This window comes from Leptonychotes weddellii, chromosome 1 (assembly GCF_054177405.1).
Source record: "Leptonychotes weddellii isolate Sample4059 chromosome 1, ASM5417740v2, whole genome shotgun sequence".
NCBI lineage: Eukaryota > Metazoa > Chordata > Mammalia > Carnivora > Phocidae > Leptonychotes > Leptonychotes weddellii.
The window spans coordinates 20,868,510-20,896,158 of NC_138369.1; the positions used below are offsets into that span (position 1 = coordinate 20,868,510).

A 27,649-nucleotide genomic window follows, 5' to 3' on the forward strand; every position below is an offset into this window, starting at 1 on the left:
TCTGCATGGAGCACTGGGTGTTATGCACAAACAATGAATCATGGAACACTACATCAAAAACTAATGATGTAATGTATGGCGATTAACATAACAATAAAAAATTTAAAAATAAAGTATTATGCTAAGAGGGATGCCTGCGTGGCTCAGTCAGTTCAGCGACTGACTCTTGGTTTCAGCTGAGGTCATGATCCCATGGGTCATGAGATCGAGCCCCACGTAGGGCCCCTCCATGCTCAGCGGGGAGTCTACTTGAAGATTCTCTCTGTCCCTCCCCCCTTAATAAATCTTAAAAAAAAAAAAAATTATGCTAAGTGAAAGAAGCCAGGCACATACTGCATGTTTCCACTTACATAAAATGTCTAGAATAGACAAATCCATAAAGAAAGAAGCAGATTCATAGTTACTAGGGACTGGAGGAGAACAAATGCGGAGCATATGCTTAATGGGTATGAGGTTTCCCTCTGGGGTGATCAAAATATTCTGAAAACACATAGTGGTGATGGTTGCACAACACTGTGGAATCTACTAAAAATCACTGAAAAAGTGTACACTTAAAAATGGCTAAAGCAGTGAAGCTTATTTCGATAAAAAGATACCAAGGGACATGAGAATATAACCTCCACCTCCTGTAACACTGCCTGGCACACGATAGGTACTCAGTAAGTATTTCTGAAAAAATTAATAAGAATCTGTCTAAAAACAAAACAAAACAAAAAACAGGCAGATCAAAAATAATCAAATACAACTTTTAGAAATCAAAAATATGTGAAATTAGAAACTCAATGAATTAAACAGCAAATTAGACACAGCTAAAGACAAAATTTGTAAACTAGAAGACAGTTACTCAGAATGCAGCACACAGAGAAACAAGTGTATATAAAACACAAAAGGTCACAGACATCAAGTACAAAATGAAAAGATAGTTCCAGGGTCCTAGACAGTATAAACAGAACGAAGGAGAAATATAAACAGATAATAACTAACTGTAACTGTATTACAGAAATGAGTATGTAAATCAAGATACGAAAGAATATACACCAAGCTGGATAAATGAGAAATCTACACCTTGGGGCGCCTGGGTGGCTCGTCGTTAAGCGTCTGCCTTTGGCTCAGGTCATTATTCCAGAGTCCTGAGATCAAGCCCCACATTGGGTTCCCTGCTCAGTGGGAAGCCTGCTTCTCCCTCTCCCACTCCTCCTGCTTGTGTCCCCTCTCTCACTGTGTCTCTCTCTGTCAAATAAATAAATAAAATCTTAAAAAAAAAAAATCTACACCTAGATATGTAATTGCAAAATACCAAAGATGAAGATTAAAAAAGCAACCAGAAAAAAGATGACGACCTACAAAGAAATAATAATTAGACTAAGAACTGACGTCTCAACAAAAATAGAAACCAGAAGATAGTGTAATACAATCAAAGTGCTAAGAGAAAATAGCTGTCAACCCAGAGGATCTAACAATTAAGAAATACACTTTTTTGTGGGGTTTTTTTTTTTTTTTTTTGGCATATCTACCAAGGGGGCATGTTCAAAGATTGACAACAAAGTCAGTTTTAGATCAAGTATCAATAAATTTCCAATCACCACCTGTTCTGATAACAGAATTAAATTAGAAAAAAACAAAAAAAGTACTGTAATATATTAGGAAATTTAAAAACAACCCTCTATACCATGTGTCAAAGTAGAAATCACAATGGAAACTAAAATACACAACTGAAGGATAATGAAAATCCTACATATTAAAAGTTGTGGAATGCAACTAAAGCAGTGGTTGGAACTCAAAATTCATTGATCATTCTTCTAACTTCCAAAGGCAGAAATAACAAAATGAACCTCCAAAGGTGGAAGTTAATAAAACAGCTAAAATTAGTAAAAGAGTAAAAAGAAGATATAGCAGAAGGTTAAAACCATAATTTGATTCTTAAGACTAATAAAATAAACCTCTGGTGAAAGTGATTAAACAGGGGAAGCAAAATGAAAAATTATCATGTAATTATGCTCACAGCAGCTATTAATAAGAAACTATATGACTGTATCGCAATAAACACAAAAACACAGAAGAAATGGACAAATTCTTAAAAACCAAACAAAACCATATGTCCAAACTTAACAAGAAAAAATAGAAAACCTGAAAAGTTCAACTATTAAATCGAATCAGTACTTTAAAGTCATCCATAAATGGAAGACACAGTTTTGCAGTTAAGTGCTAGCCAACATCCAAAGAACAGATTTTAATCATATATACATTCATCTTGCAAAATGAGGAATACTACCTAATTCAATTCTGAGAAACTAGTAGAATGTTGATACAAAAACTAGACAAGGACAATATGAGAAAGAAAGATTGCAGGTCAATGTCACTCATCATCACAGATACAAAATTCCTAAACAAAACATTCACAAACCAAACCATGCATTTCAAAAAGAAAAAAAAGCGGAATTGGTTTTTTTTTTTAAGTAGGCTCCACGCTGGTGGGGCTCAAACTCATGACCATGAGATCAAGACCTGAACTAAGACCTGAGCTGAGATCAAGAGTCAGACACAACCAACCGAGCCACCCAGGTGCCACTGGAGTTGGTGTTCTTAACCAGCAACACAAATACAGTTTAATATGAGAAAAGATAAAATATAATTCATCTTATAAGTCTATAGGATAAATTCTACATGTGATGGTTTATTTTATGTGTCAACTTGACCGGGCTACAGGGTGTCCAAATATTTGGTCAAACTCTATCCTGGCTATTTCTGAGAGTATTTTTGGATGAGTGTAACATATAAGCTCTTCTGAATCTCCAGCTTGCTGACTGCAAATCTTGGAACTTTCTAGCCTCCATAATTGTGTGAGCCAATTCTTTATAATAAATCTTTCTATATATGTACATCCTACTAGTTCTGTTCCTCTGGAGAACCCTAATGCACCAATATACCATATTACCGTCTTGATAAATGCCCCCCCCCCGCAAAGCATTCAATAAATTCAAAACCCATCATGGTTAAAAAAATAATGAAGAAAATTTTTAAACTGATAGATTTGTGATAAATCTACTGCAAACTTCCTATCTAGTGATTAATGTTAGACGTGTTCTTTTGAAAATCAAAAAGATAAGAAAATGCCTACAACTACCACTTTTATTCAACATTGTACTAGAGATCCTAGTTACACAGTAATACAAGAAACAGAAATAAAAAGCTTAAAGACTAGAGAGGAAAAAAACAAAACAATGTTGCTCCCAGATAATAAAGTCTATACAGCAATCCCAAATAATGTATAAAAGAGAACAAATTATTCAAATTTCATACACTGATCTAACATAAAATCAATATATAAATATCAATTACTTTTTTATATACACAACAAACAGAAAATGTACTGAAATGGGAAATATTGTTTATAATGGCATCAAAAAGAGTAAGATGCCTGGGGATAAACTGAACAAAAACTAAGCAAGATGTATATCCAGAAAATTATAAAACCCTATTAAAAGAATACCCTAAAGGAGTAAAGAGATAATCTTGTTCATGGATAAGACAGCATCATAAAAGACCTCCATTCTCTCAAATTTGATCTATAGATTTAATAAAACTCCAATTAAGAAATCCCAATAGGGTTTTATTGGGGGAGAAGAGGGGGTTGGAAGGGGGAATCTTAAAAGCTGATTCTAAATTTTTTTTAAAAAAAGCAAAGCTGAAACTTAAATTTTTGAAAAAAGCTAAATCTCAAATAGCAAAACACTCCTTAAAAGGATGAAAAAAGTGGGGCAGTTGGCCCTACCTCCTATCAAGGCTTCTTAGTGGAGAAAAGCGGGACTATTCAATAAATGGTTCAGAACAACTTGTTATTCATATTGGGAAAAAGTGAAGTTGGATTCCTACATTATATCATGCAAAACAAACAAACAAAAACACGTAGGCAAAATCATAACACATTCACAAGAAAACCTAGGGCAATACTTGTAAGATCTAGGGGTAAGGAAAGATTTCTTAAAGTCACAAACAGTGCTTAACATTCGGGCAGATAAACTTAATTACATTAAGAACATCTGTTCTTCAAAAATACACCATGAATAAAAAAGGCAAGCACAGATTATGAAAAAAAAATTCTAGCACACATACCTCAGTATTAGTACCCAAAATATATAAAAAATTCCTCAAATTAGTAAGAAAACAAGCCACTCAAAGGAAAAATAGGCAAGTGAACACTAAAAGAAATAAATTTATAAAAGGATGATCAACTCATATTTCAGGAAAATACAGGCTAAAATCACAGTACAATATAATTTATAACTACCAGATTGGCAAGATTTTGCCAGTCTGACTACCAGTGACTGTGTGAATTAAGGAGAACTTGCTGGTTATAGAGGATATAAATTGGTACACTTAAAACAATATCGCATTATCTTGTAAAGCCAGTCATGTGTTTATGATTCAATAACTCTACTTATAGATAATAAATCTAATATACTAGATACATACCCCAAAGAAATGTATGGAATATAGAATGTTCACATAAGAAATAACATTCAAATTTAGGGACATCCATCATTTTCCTCTATATTAAGTTAGTTTTAAGAATTATTAACTTATCCCCTACAAAAGAGAGCTCAATACAACTTTACTTACATTATAAATCTCCCTGTGAGAAAATAAAATTTCCCTAGGTTTCTCAGTGGTCCTCCACCAAAACTAGCCTCCTGATACACAGAAAAGTAAATATAAAGATAGGGAATGTCTGCTTTCATTTCCCCCAGAAATATTTTACTTCTCACATATTTTCAGAATTAGATCTGTAGCCAATTATCTAAGTAACTGCTCTGATTGAAAAGGATAATTAAATTTCCCTTATCTCCCTGAGAGTGCCGAGTCAGTACACAAGAGGGCCAAGAGGTTACAGCACAGATTAGTTCCTATATTAAGCCCCAAGGTGCCAGGAAGACTTAGGTGTTTATATTTCAAGGATGAATGAGTCCCAGAAACTTGGAGATGTCCCAGAGGGCTAAGTGCCTCCTGAAGAGATTTTATTTATTTACTACAGGGTTGGAGTTAATATTCATTACTGTTTTCAAGGAGAACTTTCCAGGAAGGGAGGGAGATAGTGGCCTCCTTCCTTTAATAAGCAAAGAAAAACCATTTTTCCTCGTCCCTTGCCTGTGGAATGTCCAGCTACTTGCATAGGATAACTGACCTGTCTTTCCTTGGGATGCCCTAAGGTTAAAGACTAGGGCAAAGGAAGGCTAATATATTTATTACTGTGAGGTAATTCATTAAATCTCTGATCCATACTATATGTTGTATACATACTCAAGATGAAATTATTGAGAACCCAACAGTCCTCAATGCATCTTCCATCATCATTAGAACTATGAAGAAAGTAGCTATAGTTAGAATTCCCACTGAGGTTTGTAGGAAAAGGTATAGCTACACAAAATACCTAGGGTCCATTAGACTCAGGTAGTGTATCCTTGTGGAATGCTCATGCCCTCTAAGATACAGAATCTTACTTTATTTCTTAATTCTGGAAAACCCAGTCCTCCAAGAACCTAATATAATATTTGCTCAGGTGAATAAAATACCAGTATCTTCCTATCCTGATTCTCACTACTAGAAATGGAACAGATACAGTTTTCTGATAAACTCCTCATTGTCAAGACTCAATACTCATTTTCTGAAATGCAAGAACCAAACAGATTTGGATAACCCAGTATCTCACCATATCCAAACCTACTCTCTAAACTTTCACTTTCTGAACTCTGGAATTTAAATAGATTTTGATTAGGAGGAACAGTTGTATTTCAGAAGAAAACAAGAAATGTAAATATAAAAGTATATTCATACATACTGAATGTGCATGTGTGTGTTCTAAGATGCCTAGCCCAAAGATTTCTAGCTGGTTAGTCAAAACGTTACTGTTAGGGGCGCCTGGGCGGCTCAGTCAGTTAAGCGTCTGCCTTCGGTTCAGGTCACGATCCCAGGGTCCTGGGATCGAGCCCCACACTAGGCTCCCTGCTCAGCAGAGAGCCTGCTTCTCCCTCTGCCCACCGCTCCCCCCACCCCCGCTTGTGCTCTCTCTCTTTCCTTCAGATAAATAAATAAAATCTAAAAAAAAAAGTTATTGTTAGGTATCCACCAATTTCTAAGTGTATAAACTCTCCCTATAAGTTTTGCATACAATTTGACTCTCCCACCCATAAACATATATGTATACAATGAAATTCTACAAGCCATTAAAAATGCAGTTGCTGGGCGCCTGGGTGGCTCAGTCGGTTAAGCGTCTGCCTTCGGCTCAGGTCATGATCCCAGGGTCCTGGGATCGAGTCCCACGTCGGGCTCCCTGCTCTGTGGGGAGCCTGCTTGTCCCTCTCCTCCCCACTTGTGCTCTCTATCTCACTATCTCTGTCTCTCTCAAATAAATAAAATCTAAAAAAAAAAAAAAAAAAAAATTAAAAATGCAGTTGCAAGTTCTGAAAATCATTGATACTAACCTCCACTTGACCACCTAGAAATTGAGGCTCAACAAAGTGAGGAGTAAAAGGAAGTCAACTGCTGAAAAACTTGTATTGCACATGGCATACCTGTGCAAAAAACTTCTTCCCCTCTCTACTGAAATGTTCCATCAACATTCAAACATGAGCCCCTCTCCTCTGTAACTACCTCCTCTCTTTCAGCTAAACTACACATAATAGCATGTATTCATTTTCTGTTCATTCCTGAACCCATCACAACTGATGCCTGACCTAATCCCTCTATCCAAACTCAGTAAAATCAGTATCTATTATTGGATACACCTAGTAAATATCTCTTAAATCAGTCTCTTATATCATCATTCTTACCTTTCTCCTCCACCCATTATCACCCTCTAATGTAATGCTAGTTTTCTGCCTCATCTCCCCTTTTCAATTCATTCTCTACAGAGTAACCAAATAAATTTCCAAAACACAGATGTGATCATGTCGCACACACAATCAAAACCTCATGCTACTCCCTTTAAAACCCAATTGCTCTTAGGATTACATCCAAACTTCCAAATATTTGAACGCTGCCTACATAACACTGCAGGACACAGCCCCCTACACACTTTTCTAGCCTCATGTCCTACCACTTTCTCTCAACTAGTGTTGTTGCTTTATTTCTTTTCAACCTCACCAAGCATCTTGCTCTTTCTGAATCTTCAAATATGGCATAGTCTCTACTGGAACAAACCAGAGGAACTCCATTTATCACTGTATAATCCAGAAGAATAGTCTCCTTATCTCATTTTTTACTGAAGTATAAACTCTGCATAAGAAAATGGTATTCAATAAATATTTGTTGTCACAATCACAAAATACAATAAAGATACTTCATGGGGAAGACTGGTTTGCAGAAGATCTAGCGTCATGGCTAAAATAAAAAGACCATAGTAAAACTGTTCCCTAAATAGTAGCAACAAAGAGACTTTATGGTACTTTCAGAAGCAAAAATGAAATAAACTGAAACAATATGATCACTTATTCAAATACTTATTTCTAAGGTAGAATGAGGAATATTTTAAAACCTTTCACTCACAAGTTTTTCTTTCTCTAGTTTTTGTAGTAAACTCTCCATGTTACTTCCAATTCTTGTTTTTTCTACAACTTCATAAAGGCTGCAATACATTCCATTCTTCAAAACTGACATAAGAAAAAACACACTGTAAATACTAAATCAAATCTGCTTTTTATATATTTTAATAAAATTAAATTACTTACCTTCACTTGGACCTAAGTATGTTTCCTTATAAAACAGCGCTGGAGGGATTTTCTGTTTCAGATGATCAATACTCATAACTGTTTCAACATCTAACTTTTCAGGACTGAAAGAAAATTGAAATTTGCCTTACCTATATGTTTAACTCTAGTAATGTTATTTCCTCCCCTCCCCTGCCCACATGAGGATCTTGGTGGAAAGCAGAGCACACTTATTAATATCATAGTTGATTCTAAAGAGGATTTGATATGGGAAGTCCAGATATATACAGAAGTAGAAAAAAAGACTGGCAGCATCACCAACCTTCCATCTTTAAGCCAGAAGCTAATCCTATACACCAATTTTACTAAACCAAAAAGAATAAAAGGCTGTTCTTTTATTAAAATTTCAAGTATGAACTGTTAATCTTCAAACATTTATGAAGGCCCATTATATTTACTGGGGTAGTAGCAAAAGATCATTCCAGACCTTTCTATTCCAATATATGCTGCACAGGACTGAAGAGTCTATAAATTTTAACTTCACTCACCACATCAAAGCCATTTCCAACAAAGAACTGATAACTTTTAAGTCTATCATGTTCAAATTGCTAAACGAAAAATATATCTAATTAGGATAAAACTTTGAAAAATCACTTTTAAAATTTAAAATCACTTAGAAAAAGTTTTATGCCATAAATGTGTATGACTATTTAGCCCACTCTCAAACCAAGACAGAAAAGTAGAGGGCTCATTTTGCCAACTAAGTCTCCCAAGTTATCAATTTTTTAAAACAAATCAACATTTATATTCTTTTGGACCAAAGTAAAATTTAAATATAAGAATAAAAAGCAAGAGAAGAAACTGAATAGTTAGCAACCATTAATTGCTATTTTCTTATAACATAACGTACTTACAGCTTGATAGGCAAAAAAGCACGAGTGGCTGACCTCAGAGAAATATAACACAAAAGCTTTCCTTTATTTAAAAGCTGTCCTTTCCACAAGGTGTAGTTAAATTTATCTAAATAAAAAGAATAACACAATTCAGCCACTGGCAGCCCAGAAGCAAATACATGCTTACTAGATGGAAATAAGGGAAACACATCTAGAGACAATGTTTAAGTAGAAGAACAGCAACAACAACAAAAAACAAAATGAACAAAAAACACCCATGACATTTCTATTTACAAGAGAGTTCAAATATTAGGATTTTTGTTTCAGTATCTTTTCTCTTGCAGGGCTATTCCAGCTGCAAAAAATAACAAATTTATTTGTCTAAATGTCTGTATATCAGAAAGTTAAAGAGCAAAGACAATATATTTACTGCCCTCTTACTTCCCCCAAAAGAGACTATATTAAATCCAGTTAACTACATGAATTCCTAATAGCATCTCACACCCTCTACTCACTCTCTTTTCATTGTGGAGAAACTTGATGACAGAAAATGTCAGTAATGCTTTTAATCTTCTCTAGGTCTTATAAATCCTAAACCTCTGATAAATACAGTATTTGAAAAAGCTGAGTTGTGAAGTTTGTTTTATTTTTTATATTTATCCAAGTGCTAAAATCCTTTGGTCTATTCACAGTATTAGCACAGCTTCCAAGAGAGACCTTATACTTGAACAACCAAATGTTGAAGCTACATCATAACATGGCCTCATCTCCTTTATCAGACTTTGCAGGTTTTTGTTCATTATAAAAATAAAGCAAAACACTAATTTTTTACTATATGTGCTTATTTTTCCAATTTATAAAACTAAAGGAAAGAAATAAAAGAATCTTACCTGTGTTTCTATCTGCATTGAAACTGTTAGATCTATAAATAAATTCAAAAACAAAAAAAGAAAAATATTACTGACTGATAACAAGAAAGTTAACATTCAGGACCTTGACGTAAGTGCTATTTTTAATAGTGTAATATACAAGAAAATTAAGTCCTTCATCCAAGTAGGAAGAACATATTAACTACTTATTATAACATTTAATAGATCCAAGTCTACATGAAGCAAACAGTTACTTGGCTCAAATTACCATATCTGTACAAATTTATGAGAGCTATTTTTCCCAAAAAGTCATCAGGAGATAACAGAGTCCATTAAAGTCTCTGTGAATTATTTTATTTTGGTGATGAGATCTGAAGAAATAGCCTCAATATATATTTAAACCTATTTATTAAATATTAAATGTTTAATATTAAATATTAAACCTATTCAATAAATATTTACCAAGCTCCTATTATTTACCAGGCACAGTTCTAGGTAACAGGATTACTAGGATGAACAAAGCCCCTGCCTTCACAGAGTCTACAATCTCATGAAGAGGACAGACAACAATCAAAAATTAAGTATATAGTTTACCAGATGATGATGGTTTTAAATGCTATGGAGAAAAAGACAAAGCAACTAAGGGTATGGGGTTAAAAATAAAAATCACGGAAGACCTTGCTGATAAGGTCACTTTTTTTTTTTTTTTTTTTTAAGATTTTTAGTTTATTTGACAGAGAGAGACAGCGAGAGAGGGAACAAAGCAGGGGGAGTGGGAGAGGGAGAAGCAGGCTTCCCGCTGAGCAAGGAGCCAAATGCGGGACTCGATCCCAGGACCCCGGGATCATGACCTGAGCAGAACAAAGGCAGACGCTCAACCATCTGAGCCACCCAGGCACCCCTGATAAGGTCACCTTTAAGGAGAGCTCTGATAAAAGTGTTAAGTGTAAATGATGCCACTAACTGGGAAAAGAAAACAGCAAATGCAGAGGTCCTGCGGCAGAAGCACTCATGGCAGCATTCAAGGTATAGCAAGGATGTTCAATCAATGCTCGTTTTAAATGATACAGAGATCAAAAGATGGAATCAAAGAAGAGGCAAAGAAAATTAACAGACAGTTACTATTTCTGGAGGTATGACCTCATAATTAAGTGCTGGGTGTCTTTAAAGATTACTGTTGAAAGGCACTATTTTAAACAAATCATGGAAATCATAAATACAGAGCCACAAGAAAGATGAAAATCACAAGTGTCTGGATATCACATGAATTGCTACTTATGGCTATGGATGGATGGTTACCAGAGTTATTTGCTGACATGAAAAAAGTGTGCTGGATCTCAACTTAAAGGAAGACATGATTTGATCTGGAAAGCCAATGAAAAGACTGACCTCAAAAAACGTACGTATTTCATGAAATGTGGCTTTTTAAAACAATATTTCTAAATTAATAGGTATCAATTTTTCCAACATTTTTCTGAAACCACCACATGGGAAAAAAAATGAGGGAAATTGCTTTGTTATTTTGTCACTTTACAGTAGAGCTTATAAGATATCACCAGTGGTACTCAATTCACTAAAAATCAGAATCACCTAGAAGCTTTTAAAATTACCAATGCCTAGACTACTTAATAAACATTTGATTTTTTAGTTGGTTTGAGGTGGGACTGGAGCATCTTTTATAGAAGCTCCCCATTTCTAGGAGCGCTAATACACAAAATTTCACTTTTAAAAACTGCATTTTACTCAACTATGCAAACCTTCAATATCAAGAGAAAAAGGGTTAACGGGTGAGGTTTAAGTAAATTTTAGTTTGTATTTCCACATAAATTATGTTCTTCATACTGACCTTTTAAAAGTCATCATGAACACTCATGCATCTAATTAACCGCCAGGTAAGAAAAAAAATGGGAAGAAAACAAAGTGTTCCTCCTAATTCAGCAGGGCAGGACATGTAAAACAATATTCTGGTTGATAACATTCTGGATGAAGTCTAAAACTCATGAATCTTACCTAGATGAAGGCACAAACTTTGGAGTCTGTATATCATCTTTGTAAGTAAAAGATACAACCGCATATGGACATACATGTCTCGGTCTTCGCCTGAGTTCATCAAAGCTATACTCATAAAAATAATACTAAAAATAAGAAAATGCAAAATTAACTTCTGTAAGACAAGATGTACACAGTAGAATCTTTATTTGCCTGATTTTTGAGAAATATAACACCATTTAAACCTCTAACAGACACTATCTTTAAGCACTGCTTATCAATTTAATTAAAATAATTTGTACCTTATATTCATTTTATGATATAAAATATTCGCCTTCTCTATCTCAGATGCACTAGTAGGTACTCTAAAAGCCTACTTCTGAAAAGCTTACCCCTGGGAATGTGCAACAAATTTCCTCACAAAAATGTTACAAATGGACATCTGTAAGTTCCCAAGTCAGCCCAGAAAAGTCAATTTGATACAAAAAAGTAAAATGCTAAGGACACAATCTCAACCAAATCTAGCATTTTGTTCATTTTTTTTTTTTTTTTTTAAGATTTTATTTGAGAGAGAAAATGAGAGAAAAAGCACAAGCTGGGGCGGGGTGGGGGGAGGCAGAGGGAGAAGCAAACTCCCTGCTGAGCAGGGAACCTGATGTGGGGCTTGATTCCAGGTCCCTGGGATCATGACCTGACTGAAGGTAGATGCTTAACCAACTGAGCCACCCAGGCCCCCTGTTCATTATTTCCAAAGAAAAACATATTCTTGGTTCCAACTGCAGACCAAGCAGCAAAGAGGAGGTGGAAGAGATTATGAACACAGGTGACAAAGGTAGCTAATTCTCTTCTTACTACCCATCTGCCTCTCCCCTTCACCTATTCACAACATTCATTAGGGTTTTGTGACTTGGAGACTAGTGATTTTCATTAAAAAGAATGCTCTAGTTTATAAACAAAGCATTGCCCTTCAAAGTCCATTCCCTTGGGAAACTTCTGATTTCAATGTTGTTGCTGCTCTAAAAATGCCTGAAAATTTTTTGGAAACATCAAGCTAGTTTACAAGTTCTGTTAGAAAAACCTACTACTTTAAAAAAAAAAAAAGAAAAAGTTACTGCTACCTTCTGCAACTACTGCCCAAAAAGTAATCAAATGAGCCAGCCCAGATGACTTTGGTGAATATAATTTTTGCTAAAAGCCCCCAACAATACGTCTTGCTTGCCCATTCAGAGTCTTCAAAAAGAGTCAATTATACTTCAATTTATTTATTTTTACTTTTTTTAAGATTTTATTCATTTATTTGACAGAGAGAGACACACAGCGAGAGAGGGGAAGTGGCAGGCAGAGGGAGAAGCAGGCTCCTGGCCGAGCAGGGAGCCTGATGCGGGGCTCGATCCCAGGACCCTGGGATCATGACCTGAGCTGAAGGCAGACGCTTAATGACTAAGCCACCCAGGCACCCCTATACGTCAATTAAAAAAAAAAAAAAGTTTCACTTACAACTGAGTGTTAAAACAAGGAACAAGAACAAATTTTATTTTATATAAATAAAGTGAAGATTAAAGAAAGAAAAAAAAAAACATCTCCAGGGGGGTTAGCATACCACACTCCTTTTCCCATACAATCCATCTGGCTATATACATTTTTTATACATTTGTTAAAAAAATAGCATTCATTTTTTCTATAAAGTTTTATATAAAGTTTATATTATTAATTCCCCATTACTTTATACAATAGTCCCCCCCCATATACATAGTTTCACTTTCCAGTTTCAGCTTCTGTAATCAACCATAGTCCAGAAGATGTTCCTCCTTCTGACAAATGGTCAGAAAGTCAACAGTAGCCTAACATTACGTCACAGTAACCACGTCATTCCCCTCACTGCATCTCAGCATGTAGGCATTTTATCATCTCATATCATCATGAGGTTGAATACAGCACAGTGAGATTTTGAGAGACTATAATAACTTTATAGTATAATATTCTTATTTATTATTATTGTGATTAATCTCTTACTGTGCCTAATTTATAAATTAAACTTTATCATAGGTATGCAGGCATAGGAAAAACATAATACATACAGAGTTCAGTACTATCCGTGGTTTCAGGCACCCACTGAGAGCCTTGGAACGTATCCCTGAGGATAAGGGGGGGGCGGGGACTATTGTCGTAAAACATCATATAAAAACATAGTGACTAAAATTCGGCCAACAGGGGCGCCTGGGTGGCTCAGTCGTTAAGCGTCTGCCTTCGGCTCAGGTCACGATCCCAGGGTCCTGGGATCGAGCCCCGCATCGGGCTCCCTGCTCGGCCAGGAGCCTGCTTCTCCCTCTCCCACTCCGCCTGCTTGTGTTCCCTCTCTAGCTGTCTGTCTCTCTCTCTCTGTCAAATAAATAAAATAAAATCTTTAAAAAAATAATAAATTAATTAAAATTCGGCAAACATATACTTTTTTACTGTGTATCATTTTAAAGCTTAAAATTTAATTCTAAGTTTGCATCTTAGAAAAATGTTAAAATAAAAAAAATCTATCAAATCAATAGCATAAAATTACATGAATTAAGGTAATTCAAGGGGCTTCAACTTTAAAGGATGAGTAGTATTTTATTAGGCAGGAGATCTTTCTAGGCCAGAATCTGGGCCAAGAGAAGCCAAGGCTTCAAAATGAAATGAGGTGTGTTGAGGGCAGCGATCATACAAAATACAAGGTTGGAAGAACTAGACTAAGGAATCTCAATATTACTCTGTAAGTCTAGGGAGCCACACTATGTTTCTGAGCTGTCTTGAAAACATGAACAAATAGCAGTGAGAGACACTCCAGTAGTGTTATATGGACACCCAGAGGTTAGACTGGTGTGGTGGCAGAAGGTACAGAAAGGGAAACATTAAAGGATTTGGTGACAAATAGATATGAAGTCATAACACTGAAATGAATCCAAGCACCTACCTGAGTAAGCTCATAGGCTCTGTAAGCCAAAAGTGATGTAACTCTATTGGCATTCTTTGATACGTGACATTCATGCTTTGGTGTTGGGTCCAAAGCACTTTTATTTAATATAGATTCCAAACTTTTAACACCCATGGGGTCGTATATACTCTTTATTTTACCCTAAAATAGACAAAACATTTTAAGTCCACCTAAACTTATTATTGACTATATAACATTATAAAATACTTCTCCAAATACAGATCACCTATGACAACAGTTCTTTCCTTTAATACCTGGTAACACTCGACACATTTTACCAATGTTGAAGCACCAAAAATGACAACTAAAAAGGTGCTGTTTGAATTTGCTTAATAACAAGAAAATAAAAATTTTATTTACAACACCATTACCATTAAATGACATTACCAACATATTACCCTCTTTATTCTTTTCTTTGGGAAGGAAACCAAATAGATCAAAGATGGCAAACCACTCTTGAAAATATCTTTATATACTAAACTAAGCAAGGACTGATTTTAATTTAATCAAACTCCTAAAGACAGGGACAACTAAAATCCAAATCAAATGTTGTCCTTGATAATATGAAATGTAAATGTTAAAATTACCTTCATTATTTTAAAAATAACAACATCGCCCACTGCCCCAGGTTCCAAAGGATTAGCTTGTAATAAATCAGCATACCTAGAAAGATAGATACCTAGTGAAGAGGGAAAAATTAAAGAATTTGAATAAGGGCACAAATACAAAAAAGAAAATCCAAACATTTAACCTAATGATAAGAGATAAAAGGTATGACACCTTTAAAAATGTAAGGACAGTAAAGAGAGCTGATATTTAACCAAGACAGAAACAACAAAAAGAACCAGAAACATGAAACTAAGACAAAGTTTCTCAAAATCACCAGGACTACACTGACTTTAAAAAAGAAAAAAAAGAGAGATAATCTTTGATCAGTCTGAAGTAAGCAAAATCAGAAACAAAGGGTAAAACTGGTTTCACATTACAGAACCTGAAACTATCCTCCTTTTCTGGGAACATGACAAGGCATACATGAATTTATTTTTAAGGAACGCAGCAAAATTAAATAATATGTTTAAAAGGCAACAGTAGATAAAGGGAAAAAAAAAAAAAGATTACCCATGGAAGGACTGCCAAGAATTGTTATTTTGGACTGGCCCACCTGTAATCCTTTTTCACATATGCTTTGGACCTAAATAAACAAAACACTTCATCTCACAATCATAATACATTAAAAACATGGAAAGATAATTTGTCAACTTGCTCTATAAAACCCAGGCTTCTAAACTTATGTAGGTTCTGCATTACAGAAATTTTATAATAATGACAGTTTATGACTAAATATCAATGTGAAACTGGCTTATGCGTCCAATGTAACCATAGCTGGAATCCATTTTTGTTTATACTAGGTGTGACAGTCAGAATTCATGCCACCCACATATATAAACATTCCCTTTTAGAGAGAATTAGAACTGGCAAAATATTTAAATAAAAATTCCACCTAAACATCTTCAATTGAAGGAGAAAAAATAGTTCCCAGCACATATAACCAACAATACATAAGATAATCTATTTTAATAAAGGGAGAATTATTCATTATCAAGCACATCTTAGGGAAAGAAAACAGGTTTGGTCAGAAAAAATATAAGCACATCTGAAAAGCAAATTACATGACAATGAAATACCTTGCCCTACTAAATCATTTCTTCCATTTATACCTCATATCATTTATACTAACTTATAAAATAGTAGTTTATAATTGTCAAGTGTACTGTTACATTGTAAAACTAGTAACTTAATGGAAACATCCTCAAATTGCTTTTTATAAAGAGTTCACTCACCTGGTATCGATCAACCATAAGAAATGCATAGGATTCTGAAAGTTCTTTATCTAAACGACCATCAAACTTCAGTTCTCTTCGCTTTTCTGTGAACTAAACAAAATTAAATCTTTAACAACTCCTTAGTATGTGATTATGTCTTTCAAGCTAAGAGCTTCAGTAATTTTATTCCTAAGAAATCCAAATGTAACCAAAGTAGAAATTATCTTTTCTCTCCCTGTAATTTCTGTGCTTCAATTTTTTCCTCGTTATAACTAGCTCTTTACCTCTTAATAATCAAATAAGCATCTAGTGTTTATCAATTTTAACTAAATTTCTACTAAAATTTTACCACATTCCAACTCTCCCACAGATTTTTAAGTTCATGTTTTAGTTACCTTTGGATCTCTCACTTTACTTAACATGATGCACTGCATACAGTAGGTGGTTTAATAAATCTCTGCCGAATGATCAACTTTTGGACTATAAACTCAATTAGGACACGGTAAAGGTTCCATTTCTTTTTTTTTTTTTAAAGATTTTATTTATTTATTTGAGAGAGAGAGAATGAGATAGAGAGCATGAGAGGGGGGAGGGTCAGAGAGAGAGGCAGACTCCCTGCTGAGCAGGGAGCCCGATGTGGGACTCGATCCCACATGGTCAGGATCATGACCTGAGCCGAAGGCAGTCGCTTAACCAACTGAGCCACCCAGGCACCCAAGGTTCCATTTCTTTAAAACTATAGTCTCAATGCCAACTATGTAAGACATGTTCCTTACATACTGCCAGGATAAAAAAGCAACTTTGTCTAAGTATAACTAAACTGCAAGTCACTGACTTTCACTTTTACATACAAGCAAACAGATATACATTCAAAATATGGAGCTCACATCTAATAGATTTATATGCAGTATTCAAGTAATTACTGATGTTCAGTAATATGATTAATCATTAGACTAAATTTTCATATAAAATTAATAAATAACCCCTATCATACCATGAAACCACATCAAACCATCAAGGTTTTAATTTTCTTGGGGAGCCAGTAACTTCATGGATTCTCTCAAAATTCAATTCTGGTAGCACTGGGTTAACCAACTCACAAAAGTACATAATTAATAGTATTTCATGTGCACTAGGAAGCAATAAACACATAAAATATTTCTAAACATCTCATTTATATCATCTCAGAATATGCATTCTGGCTTTTCCTAAAAATATTCTAATTTGTACATGTAACTTAATACTCTGTTTACATTTTTTCACTAAGAATTTCTACTAGCGATATTAAGAGAATTCAACTACTAAGCAATAACTGGGGAAAAAATTAAGCATATCCTAAAAAATATATACATTTGATTACCTTAATTATCTTCCAATTTAGACATAATACAGATTATAGATTTAATTAATATGCACTTAAAAGAGCAAAGAGCCTTATAAGTTTATAATTAAGCCATTATACAGTAAGCTATTCCTATGCTTAAGATTCATTTTTAATAAGTTATTTTACATAATTGAACATGAATTTATCCAAATAGTGCTATATCAACAATACTTTGAAGAAAAAAGATGTCATTTAAAACTTGTTTTCCTTTCCATAATTCGGCTTTCCTAAAAACTAGCGTTTTTAAAGAAAAGGAACATAAAACAACTTCCAGGCTATTAACTGGTTCTGAAGAATCTTACAATAAGCACAATTTAAAATATACCTCCTTAATTGACATACAATAAATTGCATGTCCTAAAAAAATAAAATAAAAAAATAAATAAAACATACCTCCTTTTCCAAAAGTTCATTATGTATCAAGCAAGCACGTTTGTAGTTAAAATTTGTTACTGAGGTTGGTTCAAGGTAAGATGAATGGAGAATATTTAGAACATCTTCAAATTCTCGAGAGCCTGGAGTTAATGGCTGAAAAAGTGCTAAAACAAACAAAAAAATTAATTTTAATATGATTCCATCTCAAATATAGTCTCTTAAATTTTGTGGGTTTAATGTAACTTTTAAGTGAAGTTGAAAAGTCATCAAGGCTATCTTATTTTGTGATATTCAAAAGAGACACTTATTAATTCACTGAAGAAAAATTACAGTTGCCTACATTGACCAGTTCCTTCAGCAATGAGCATTTGACATTACAGATTGGGACAAGAGGTTACGATTTTGCAAAAACTTAAGAATGCTACATTAGGCAACATAAATCGCTTTAAGACTCTCATAAGAAAGAACCTGTGCGTATCCTCAACTTTTCTCCACTCTTATCTTATGTTACACTGAAATAGTATGTCTAGGACCATTTCCTTCAGCAAACTAAATGCTTACAGCATAAATGAATGTATAAAAACATTTAAGACACTTAGGTGTCTATAAAATTATTCTATTTGGTTTTTAGTACTAAAATTAGAATAAAATATGCTAATTCCGTTGCCTTCTTGTATTACCAACATAAAGTAGTAGAACATTTATTATGAAAGCTTAGTGAAATGGAAAGATGCAGAGCTTTGGAGTCAAGCCTGGACACAAATAACAAATCTAGCATTTATTAACTTTGTGGGAGAGCCTGGGTAAATCAACCAAAAATAAGCTCAGTTCTCCAATCTGTAAAAAACTCTAGTTATCCTAATAACCACTAAATTCTACATTCCACACATGAGACAACACATGGAAAAAGCTCTAAGCACAGCATCCAGTATAAAGACAATGAAATTGTTTATCCCCCCCTACAACTTTCCACACCCCCATTTAATTTTTAAAATACTTAAAAGTCAAATATCCAATTTGTTCTTGGACCAGTGGACTACTGGTCTAATAATTTCAAATTTCCACTTTATGCATGAAATAGTTTAACTTACTAATAAATTTCAAAAGTCTACACATATAAATGTTCCCTAAGCCAAAAAAGGAACCACTTATATTTCACTGTATATAGAAGTATCCATAGAACTTATGTTATACTGTATTACCTTAACTTCTTTTGAGATTTTATTTCTGAAGAGAATAAATGTCACAGTCAAAACAGTTTTAGGCTACTACTAAAAACAGTGTTCTGCTTGTACATATTCTTAAAGATACTAGAGAGCAGCTGTTTACTGTAGTTTCTATACATGGTGTTAGGTTTTGAAGGACATGATTTCAAATGACATATCCATCCATCCATTTACCACACTATGTATATATTACAAAAGTGTCTGTAGGGGCGCCTGGGTGGCTCAGTCGTTAAGCGTCTGCCTTCGGCTCAGGTCATGATCCCAGGGTCCTGGGATCAAGTCCCACATCGGGCTCCCTACTCAGCGGGGAGCCTGCTTCTCCCTCTCCCTTTGCCTGCCGCTCTGCCTACTTGTGCTCTCTCCCTATCTGTCAAATAAATAAATAAAATCTTTAAAAAAAAAAAAGTGTCTGTAAAAATGTAACATTCAATAACAAAGGGTATATAAACGGTTCCTACTACTTTGTGATCCCACACTAAAAGAAATAAAGCCAACATAGTTATGATGCAATAGACACTAACTAGGGGTAAGCGGGGGGAAAAAATCACTCAAAAGAACATACTATTAAATACAAAATGTGTCCTATAATCAAATTTGTAGATGAATATACTCAATAATCTATTGATTGTTAAGGTCCACAAGAGCAAGAACTGCATCTGCTTTGTTCATTACTCTTATCTTTATCATATGCCAGTAGCTAGAACTGTGAGCACTGGCCCCAAGTAAGTTGAATAACTACGTAAGTTAGTAAAGAAAATAATAAACTTTGTCAAAGATTTTTTTTAAAACTGAATACAAATATATTCTACAACTACCAAAGCATCATCGCTATCATTTTAAGTCTTACAAATTCACCAATTCAGTAATATGTAAAACAAAATGAAAGCTTAAAAGAGGAAGAAATACACCCTCATTCAAATCTGTTTTACAGAATGTGGTAGGAAAAAACATCCTTGTAACTGTTCCCAACTAAGTTGGGAAAAACTTGGCAAGGAAAACAGCATGTGGAATAGTCCTTACAGGCTTTCACATCCAAAATGGGTTAGGTAGGATTTTAAAAATTGGGTTTTATGCAGGACTGATTTTTGTTTCTAACAAAATGACTTCAGACATCTAAAATGGCTCCGCCCAAAAGTACCATATGGCATTAAACTTCTATGAAATTATATACGCCTAAATTATTTTCCTTAGTTAAGCTGTCCAACACTATTCCCACCACTGATTTAATCATAAATGAAAAATTAAATCATTTTAATTTATATAGAAATTAACATTCCAATTCTCAGAGAAGTACTAAACAGTTGTTTTATTCCAAAGTATGTCCTATAGTCACGTCAAATGTACTCAAGTAGACTGCCAGGGGGGAAAAATTATAGATGAAAATATAGAAAAAATGCCTGTGTCCGAGGTATTTTCTATTTCAAATGACTCCGTTGGCTTTACTACTTAGGCCAGTTATAATTTTTTCCCCTCCCAGTTATCATTTCTACAAAAATAATGTTGTAACTATTTTTAAGGATTTCAAGTCAATGTGCTGGTATTAATTAGAAATTTAACAAGTTTATGTTCTGAATGTACATTCCCAAGTTGCCTATTTTGTACTTAATAATCCTCTTAACACTGAACATCCTCTGATCACTTCTCTTAAAGAAAAAAACGTATGTACCATAATCTTAATTATGGGTCATTATTTGAGGCAATAATAAACAACCCTGTGATTATCCAAATGGGGAATAGAACATCTTATATATACTAATTATTTCACTTAATAAAGTATCCAATATATTTTTCTCTGGATTCTGACAATTACTGAGTCTAATCATTAGCAGGTCATTATTACTATTCAGATACTATACTGTTTACATGCATTATCTCATTTAATCATTAAAACCATCCTATGAAGTTCAATTATACCCATTTCACAAATGAACCTAACAGCTAACAGCTAATGTGGCCCAAGATTACATAGTTAATGAATAAACAGGGCAGGTAGAATTCGAATTCAGGCCGCCTAGCTCCAAATCTTGTATCCTGAGCTCTAAGTAAAAGAAAAGATTTATGTATGTGTATACAAGAACTGAAACTAATCATTACAGGGCTGGAAAAATAAAATCATTTCCTTTTTAGACCAAGAAATTATACAGAATGCTTAGACACAAGAAATTAGGTATAAAAGGAAAAGAACTTGATGTCCAGGATTATGCTCTTTATAGCTTATGTGGCTTCTATAAAAGCTCTTTTCTCATTTTAATGCATTTAACAGGGCCAAAAGCCATCATACACTTTTTTGATTTATAAAGATTAACAGAAGTAACAATAGTTCTTCCACACATTGAAAAACATAATTTTGGGCGCCTGAGTGGCTCAGATGGTTAAGCGTCTGCCTTCGGCTCAGGTCATGATCCCAGGGTCCTGGGATCGAGTGCCGCATCGGGCTTCCTGCTCCTTGGGAGCCTGCTTCTCCCTCTGCTTCTGTCTCTCATGAATAAATAAATAAAATCTTTAAAAAAAAAAAAAAAAAGAAAAACATAATTTTGCTTATTTGCAGGATTTCTATCAAATACATGTAAGACACATGGCTAATGAGTTGACTTTTGTCAATTCACAAGGTTCCTTACTGACAAAATTGATTATAAATGTTTTATGGGACTGAAGAGCAGATTTAGAAAGACACAGGAGATTTGTAATTCAGACAAGGAAAAGGATTGTATCACAGAATTAGAACTAGAATTCAGGTCTCCTGACTTCATATTATCCATGCTATTATTGAGTATCTTTTTTATAACTGGTAGCATACAAAAAATTTAGGGGCGCCTGGGTGACTCAGTCGTTAAGCAACTGCCTTGGGCTCAGGTCATTGTCCCAGGGTCCTGGGATCGAGCCCCACATCGGGCTCCCTGCTCAGTGGGGAGCCTTTCTCCCTCTTCCACTCCCCCTATTTGTGCTTTCTCTCTCGTTGTGTCTCTGTCAAATAAATAAAAATCTTTAAAAAAAAAAAAATTCAATTTAATGTTATATTTAAGCAGTTGGAATAGACATAAAATTTAGGTCATGAAACAGCTTGGTTCCTTAGTCAAAGGAACATTTTTCTCAATTTTACCAATTTACTTAATTCAATGCCATGTATTAAGATGTGTATATGTAAAAGAAAACCAAAAAAATCATATCAACATATATGTAAAAACAAACTAACTTTTAAAATAAAAGACCACTGTTACCAAAACATACAAATAAGACAATGTGAACTACACATTCCAATTTAAAGTAACTAATTCATGGAAGAAAAGGAAATAGCCAAGAGTGGGCTGTGGATCATGTGTGTTCTGCAATTCTCTGAATCCATCTCTCTGATGTCTACTGGTATTGATTAAAATACAACAAATATCCATGTTCCAATAATTTACTTGAAAGACTTTAAAAATCATTTTTCTTCAGTCTAATAAAATTGCTACAGACATAATACTTTAGGAATGGCGGTTTCATCTCTAAATAAAGACTGAACATAGTGGGGTGCCTAGTGGTTCAGTCAGTTAAGCGTCTGCCTTTGGCTCAGGTCATGATCCTGAGGTCCTGGGATCAACCCCAGCATAGGGCTCCCTGCTCAGTAGGAAGTCTGCTTTTCCCTCTCCCTCTGCCCCTCCCCTACCCACTGGTGCTCTCTAATAAATAAAATCTTTACATAAATAAATAGAACATAGGGCAGAATCAAGAATGAATATGCTGGCAGGGACTAGAGAGACAAGTACAAATATGAAACTATTGACTTTTTCTGGCCTGGGGAATAAGTCAAAGAAAATTTTACTTCTATTACTTAGAATGTATATACACCTATCAAATGTTTATACGGATGACAGGACTGTGCCAATATTTCCCTGTTTATTTCTATGCAGGGAGATCTATGGTACTTAGAACCCAATCATCCATATACAACTACTGAAACACCATGCAAATATCCTCAAAGGAGACTTTGCCCCAAAGCCTTCAAAAAGACAATTACAAATTTTTGGGAAAAGATGGGTGTTAGGGAGGAGAATTAGCCATTAATTCTGCTGGACTAGACCAGTATGGATGCAGGTACATGAGTAGCCTTGTGCCCTACATAAAACATTAACCAGTAAACATTTTCCGGAAAGTGAATCATCACTATTTCATTCCCAAGAACTTTGGCGGGAAAAATTGTATCAAATTACCAATTTTAATTTGCTTTTAGACTTATAGTATTAGATTTTAAAGTAAAAAAAGGCAAGAGTGAAACATCTACTGACAAAATGCAATTGTACAATTTGGTTAAATGTCAAAACAGTGCCTCTTTACACTATAGAAAATAGCCCAGCCAATAAACACCACAACATACATCAAAGAGTAAATTTTACTCTTCTAGTCAATAGTTACGTCACTTAATCTGTCAGTACTGATTAAATGTGTTAATTTCATAATGAACATAAGTTCTGAATCTCAAAATACCCCAGAGATGAAGATATACTAAATATTTCTAAATGTTACAGAGGGTAAAAAAAATTTTTACTAGATCAGATCAAAAGCTAACAAAAACACTTAGATTACAAAGAAAGAAGTCTTGTTGCAGTCTGAGTAGTGGTAAGTACTATACACTTACCAGCTGTAAGTTCAAATTCCAACTCTATCTTTTACTAGCTGTATGACCTTGAACAAGTCATCTGACTTCTCATTACTTCGGTTTCCTCATCTGTAAAATGGGAATAATACCTACTACATGGAATTGTTGAGATTCAGTTAATATGTGTAAAGTGCTTTAAACAATGCCTCCAACTTACTGATAAGCACTATAAAGTGTTTGCCAATATTATTAATTAGAATGGCAGTATTCTGGATGTCATGCTATTGTCAATACCAAAAAAATAACTTGGAGTCAGGAAGTTATACTCACGTAGTATTTAAGGTACCAAAAATAGTCAAGTCATAATGTTAAATTTCACTGGAAAAGTATAGTCACAAGCAAAGGTCTGCCATATTAAAATATGAATGCAAAATAATCTTTGATACTGAAAGGTTCAGAGGTATCTACTGAAAATGATCTAAAATTCATGATAAAAGACTCAGATGACCACAACTAGTATCTAGCCAAATCCTGTACATAAAGTGATACCTTTCAAGAGATGATGTGGGGATGAACTGTGAAACTAGCAGCACCTGCCATACTATTTCTGATAAAGCATTTTTTTAAATTATGAAGACTTCAATTTTTCTATTAAATTCTATCACCAAACACTATCTTCTTTCAGCTTGGACAGGATAAAGTCCATGGTGGTAAAATAGCTGCTTATTTAAGTTTTAAAAACTCTATTTAAATCGTTACTGCATCATTTGCACAACTGCCGCTTAGTGCATAAATTATTTTCACTAAACATGAAAAAAGTCCAGTGTGTTTTATTTTCCTTACCTATAACCTCCCTGACAAGACAAAAGGTGACAACCTTTTGCCTCTAAGTGAAAATAGAAAACATAAATTTTCCCCAAGGAGCATCAGACTCAGGGGAGAAAGCAACTAGGTTTTAGATCTCCTAATTCCTCAATTATATTCACTTCTAGTGTGTTCAAATAAAGCCTATATTACAGTAACCTCTGGATTTACCTAATTAAAAAAACCACATGTAAACACAGTGCCTTTCAATATTTCCTGGTGACTTCCCTAGTGGCAAACCAAACTATGAGGATTTCTACAACAATATTCTGGTCCTATCAAAAGTTAAAAGACGGTAAATCCATGGTTTAAGATGTACCATAAACCGTATTCTTGGGCACTTAAAAGAGGAAAAAAAGGAAAACAAAAAAAATGGACTTCAAAATTTTATCAAGCTAGGAACAATTTGAAAAAAGTTCAATCTCCTACCTCTTTACCACAGCCCACCTGAATGTACTTCCAACCTACTCTCTGCCAATTGGTAATTTAGGATGAGCAGCTACATTTCCTCATACAGACTATACATCTTAACCAAATAAACCAAAGAATTGACAGCCCTGACCTTTACAAGTATCCTCTTGAACTCTAAAATACATTAATTCGCTTAAAAGATATTTCTAGAAACATTCCTCATGCTAGTGGACAAAGGTAACTTCATTTTTGTCAACATCATTTCTCACACCAAGGATTTCCTTGGTTTTGTCATGGAAATAGAAATTAACAGTTTGACTTCATTTGTATCTTACTGATAAAAGGCTCTAACAATTTCAGTTGTGCAAATGGAGATACGCACATGGAAAAAGGGAGCTCATGCTTAATTCAAGATTCCAAGTCTTTACTAAGATTTAAATTACAAACTAAAAAGCGTTCTGCAAAAAAAAAAAAAAAAATCCCTATAATTTTCCAAAAAGTAAATCATGAAAAACTAAACCATGCAGTAAAACAAAAAAAACTTTAAATTTAGACTAAATCCAGAATATCCCAAATCACTGGATAGTCAAAAATAGTGTTAGAGAAAACGGTAATACTAATTTTGATCTCCATTAGAAATGTGTCATAAAATAGCATTAAGTTTTAAACAGGTAAAAGTAGTTCATGTAACTGTTCCTAAATTGGTTCCAAAATCTAGACTGGCCTTTTTAAAAAACAAAACAAAAACTCTGAAGTTCTCTCGTCTGCAAGATCAAGTTGGTGACACTTGGGCATAAGCTAACTTCTGTTTTTTTCCATAGGGAAATTACTGCACCAAGAACCTACCTTCCCATTCTTCTCAAATACAAGAGAAAACATACTAAAGTTTGGATTTAAAGAGAGAGACCTATTTAACCTAACGCTTCAAAAACAAGGGGAAAACTCTTCATGGAAATGAAGTGTGATGGAAAATACCAGTGTGCATGGATCACATCTAATGGAGGTTTCTAAACAAGGGGGAGACGCTGACATCGAGCAAATTCCAAGTAGACACTTAGAGCTGAAGAATTTCCAAAGGGAGAAGCACTCGTGGTCCTCTGAACGCAATGGCCTTGGAGAAAGCCCCAGAATCCATGGCCACCGGCTATTTCCAGTGAGACTTGTCAGAAGCATCCTTAGGAGGACACACCAGCTTCTGTGCCTTCAGGGGCTGGGAGGGAGGGGCGCCGAGCTCCATCTTTCCTCTCTGGGAGCTGCAGCCTTACGGACAAGCTTCAAACCTGAGCTACTTCCAACTTCCACGGGGACAGGGGAGCAGCGGAGCGTGGTTGCACCGCTTTCCTCTCGCACCAGGCGCAGCAGCTGGGTGGCCGTGATAGTGAGGGGAGAGGCGGCTGGCGCTGCATGCGTGTTTACGTGTCTCGGATGGGTGTGGGAAGAAGAGACAGAGAGGTTCTAATGAAAAGATGGAGGGGAGAGAGAAAGAGGGGTTGGGGAAGAGGGGAAGCACCACCTTTCTTTTCTCTGCTCTTCCTGGGGATCTGAAAACTCCTCCTAACGGGTCTTTCGGGCTCTTCCGGGCCTTTGAGGAGAGCGGCTGCGCCCGCCTCAGACGAGTCCTGAGGCTGCTCGTGGCTGACGCTCGGGGCGGCCGAGGCCGCAGCGGTCTCCTCAGGCCCGGCGCCGCCGCCGGGCTCCGCGATGCTGAGGCCGCCGCCGCCGCCGCCGCCGCCGCCATTTTGTGGGGAGGACTCAAGCTCCGGAAGCGCCTGCTTCATCTCGTCGTCTCCGCCGCCGCCACTTTCCCAGCTCGCATCCGTCGGCGGAGAGGCCTCCGTCTCCCCAGCAGTCGCCATCGCGCCGGCGTGACGAGCTCCGGGAAGCTTCTGCCGGCAAGGTCGGCGGGGGTGGGGGGAAGGGGCGGCGGGCCGGCCTCGCCACCAAGCTGCTCTCAGCCCACCCACCCCCTTCCCCCCGTGGCCGCGAGCCGCGGTCCCGGCCCAGCAGCCTCTCGGAGGCCCAAAGCTGGCGCCCCAACCGTGCCGCCCGTCCCAGGTGCCGCTCCTCCCTCGGACAGTTCTTCTGCCGGCCCCGCCACTCAACGTGCTCGCGTCGGGGCCGGGAGGGGGCGGGCTCACCGCGGGCTGCTGCGCCAATGAGGGCGCGGCGCCCGCCTCCGCCGGTGCAGATAGACGGCGCAGGGGGGCGGAGCCTCGGGGTGCCCGAGCCCGCCAAAAGGGGCGACGGCAACGCCCTGCCAATACCTCGACGCCGCGGACCGCTTCGGAGTGGGTAGAGCTTAAGGCGAACTGCAAGTTCGGCTGGGACGGCTCCCGGCCAGCCGTGCAGGGGAGGGAGGTGCGCCTGGACCGGTCCCGCGAGCCCAGGCGTCGCCTATCATAGTAATATAACACCTATCTCCGCGCACGAGTTTCCTCCACCAAAAGAGGAGTCAAGCAATGGATGCAGGAGGAACCCAGCTCTGTGAAATATTTACGTGCATATGTGGACCTGGAGAGGAGATAAGACAATGGACTACAGCGAAAACAACCTGAAAGCCTCCAGGCCCCA

The 27,649-nt window shown here is 36.1% G+C and overlaps 1 protein-coding gene across 6 annotated transcripts in view; it reads right to left on the reverse strand.

The window, feature by feature from the left end:
* Positions 1–27,195, reverse strand: part of TASOR (transcription activation suppressor) — a 55,284-nt gene extending 28,089 nt beyond the window's left edge. For 3 of the 6 annotated variants that reach the window (XM_081819238.1, XM_081819228.1, XM_081819263.1), the window contains exons 1-11: positions 26,592–27,194; positions 18,020–18,165; positions 16,261–16,353; positions 15,539–15,611; positions 15,007–15,098; positions 14,399–14,560; positions 11,476–11,600; positions 9,487–9,518; positions 8,618–8,723; positions 7,725–7,828; positions 7,543–7,646 (exon numbers count right to left, since the gene is read on the reverse strand). In XM_081819238.1, the coding sequence (XP_081675364.1) occupies positions 7,543–7,646; positions 7,725–7,828; positions 8,618–8,723; positions 9,487–9,518; positions 11,476–11,600; positions 14,399–14,560; positions 15,007–15,098; positions 15,539–15,611; positions 16,261–16,353; positions 18,020–18,165; positions 26,592–26,934 (1,380 nt within the window). In that variant the 5' untranslated portion in view covers positions 26,935–27,194. Of the gene's footprint in view, positions 1–7,542; positions 7,647–7,724; positions 7,829–8,617; positions 8,724–9,486; positions 9,519–11,475; positions 11,601–14,398; positions 14,561–15,006; positions 15,099–15,538; positions 15,612–16,260; positions 16,354–18,019; positions 18,166–26,591 lie in introns of all 6 variants that reach the window. The other 3 variants (XM_081819271.1, XM_081819249.1, XM_081819257.1) reach the window with 2 other exon arrangements.
* Positions 27,196–27,649: the final 454 nt, after the last annotated feature.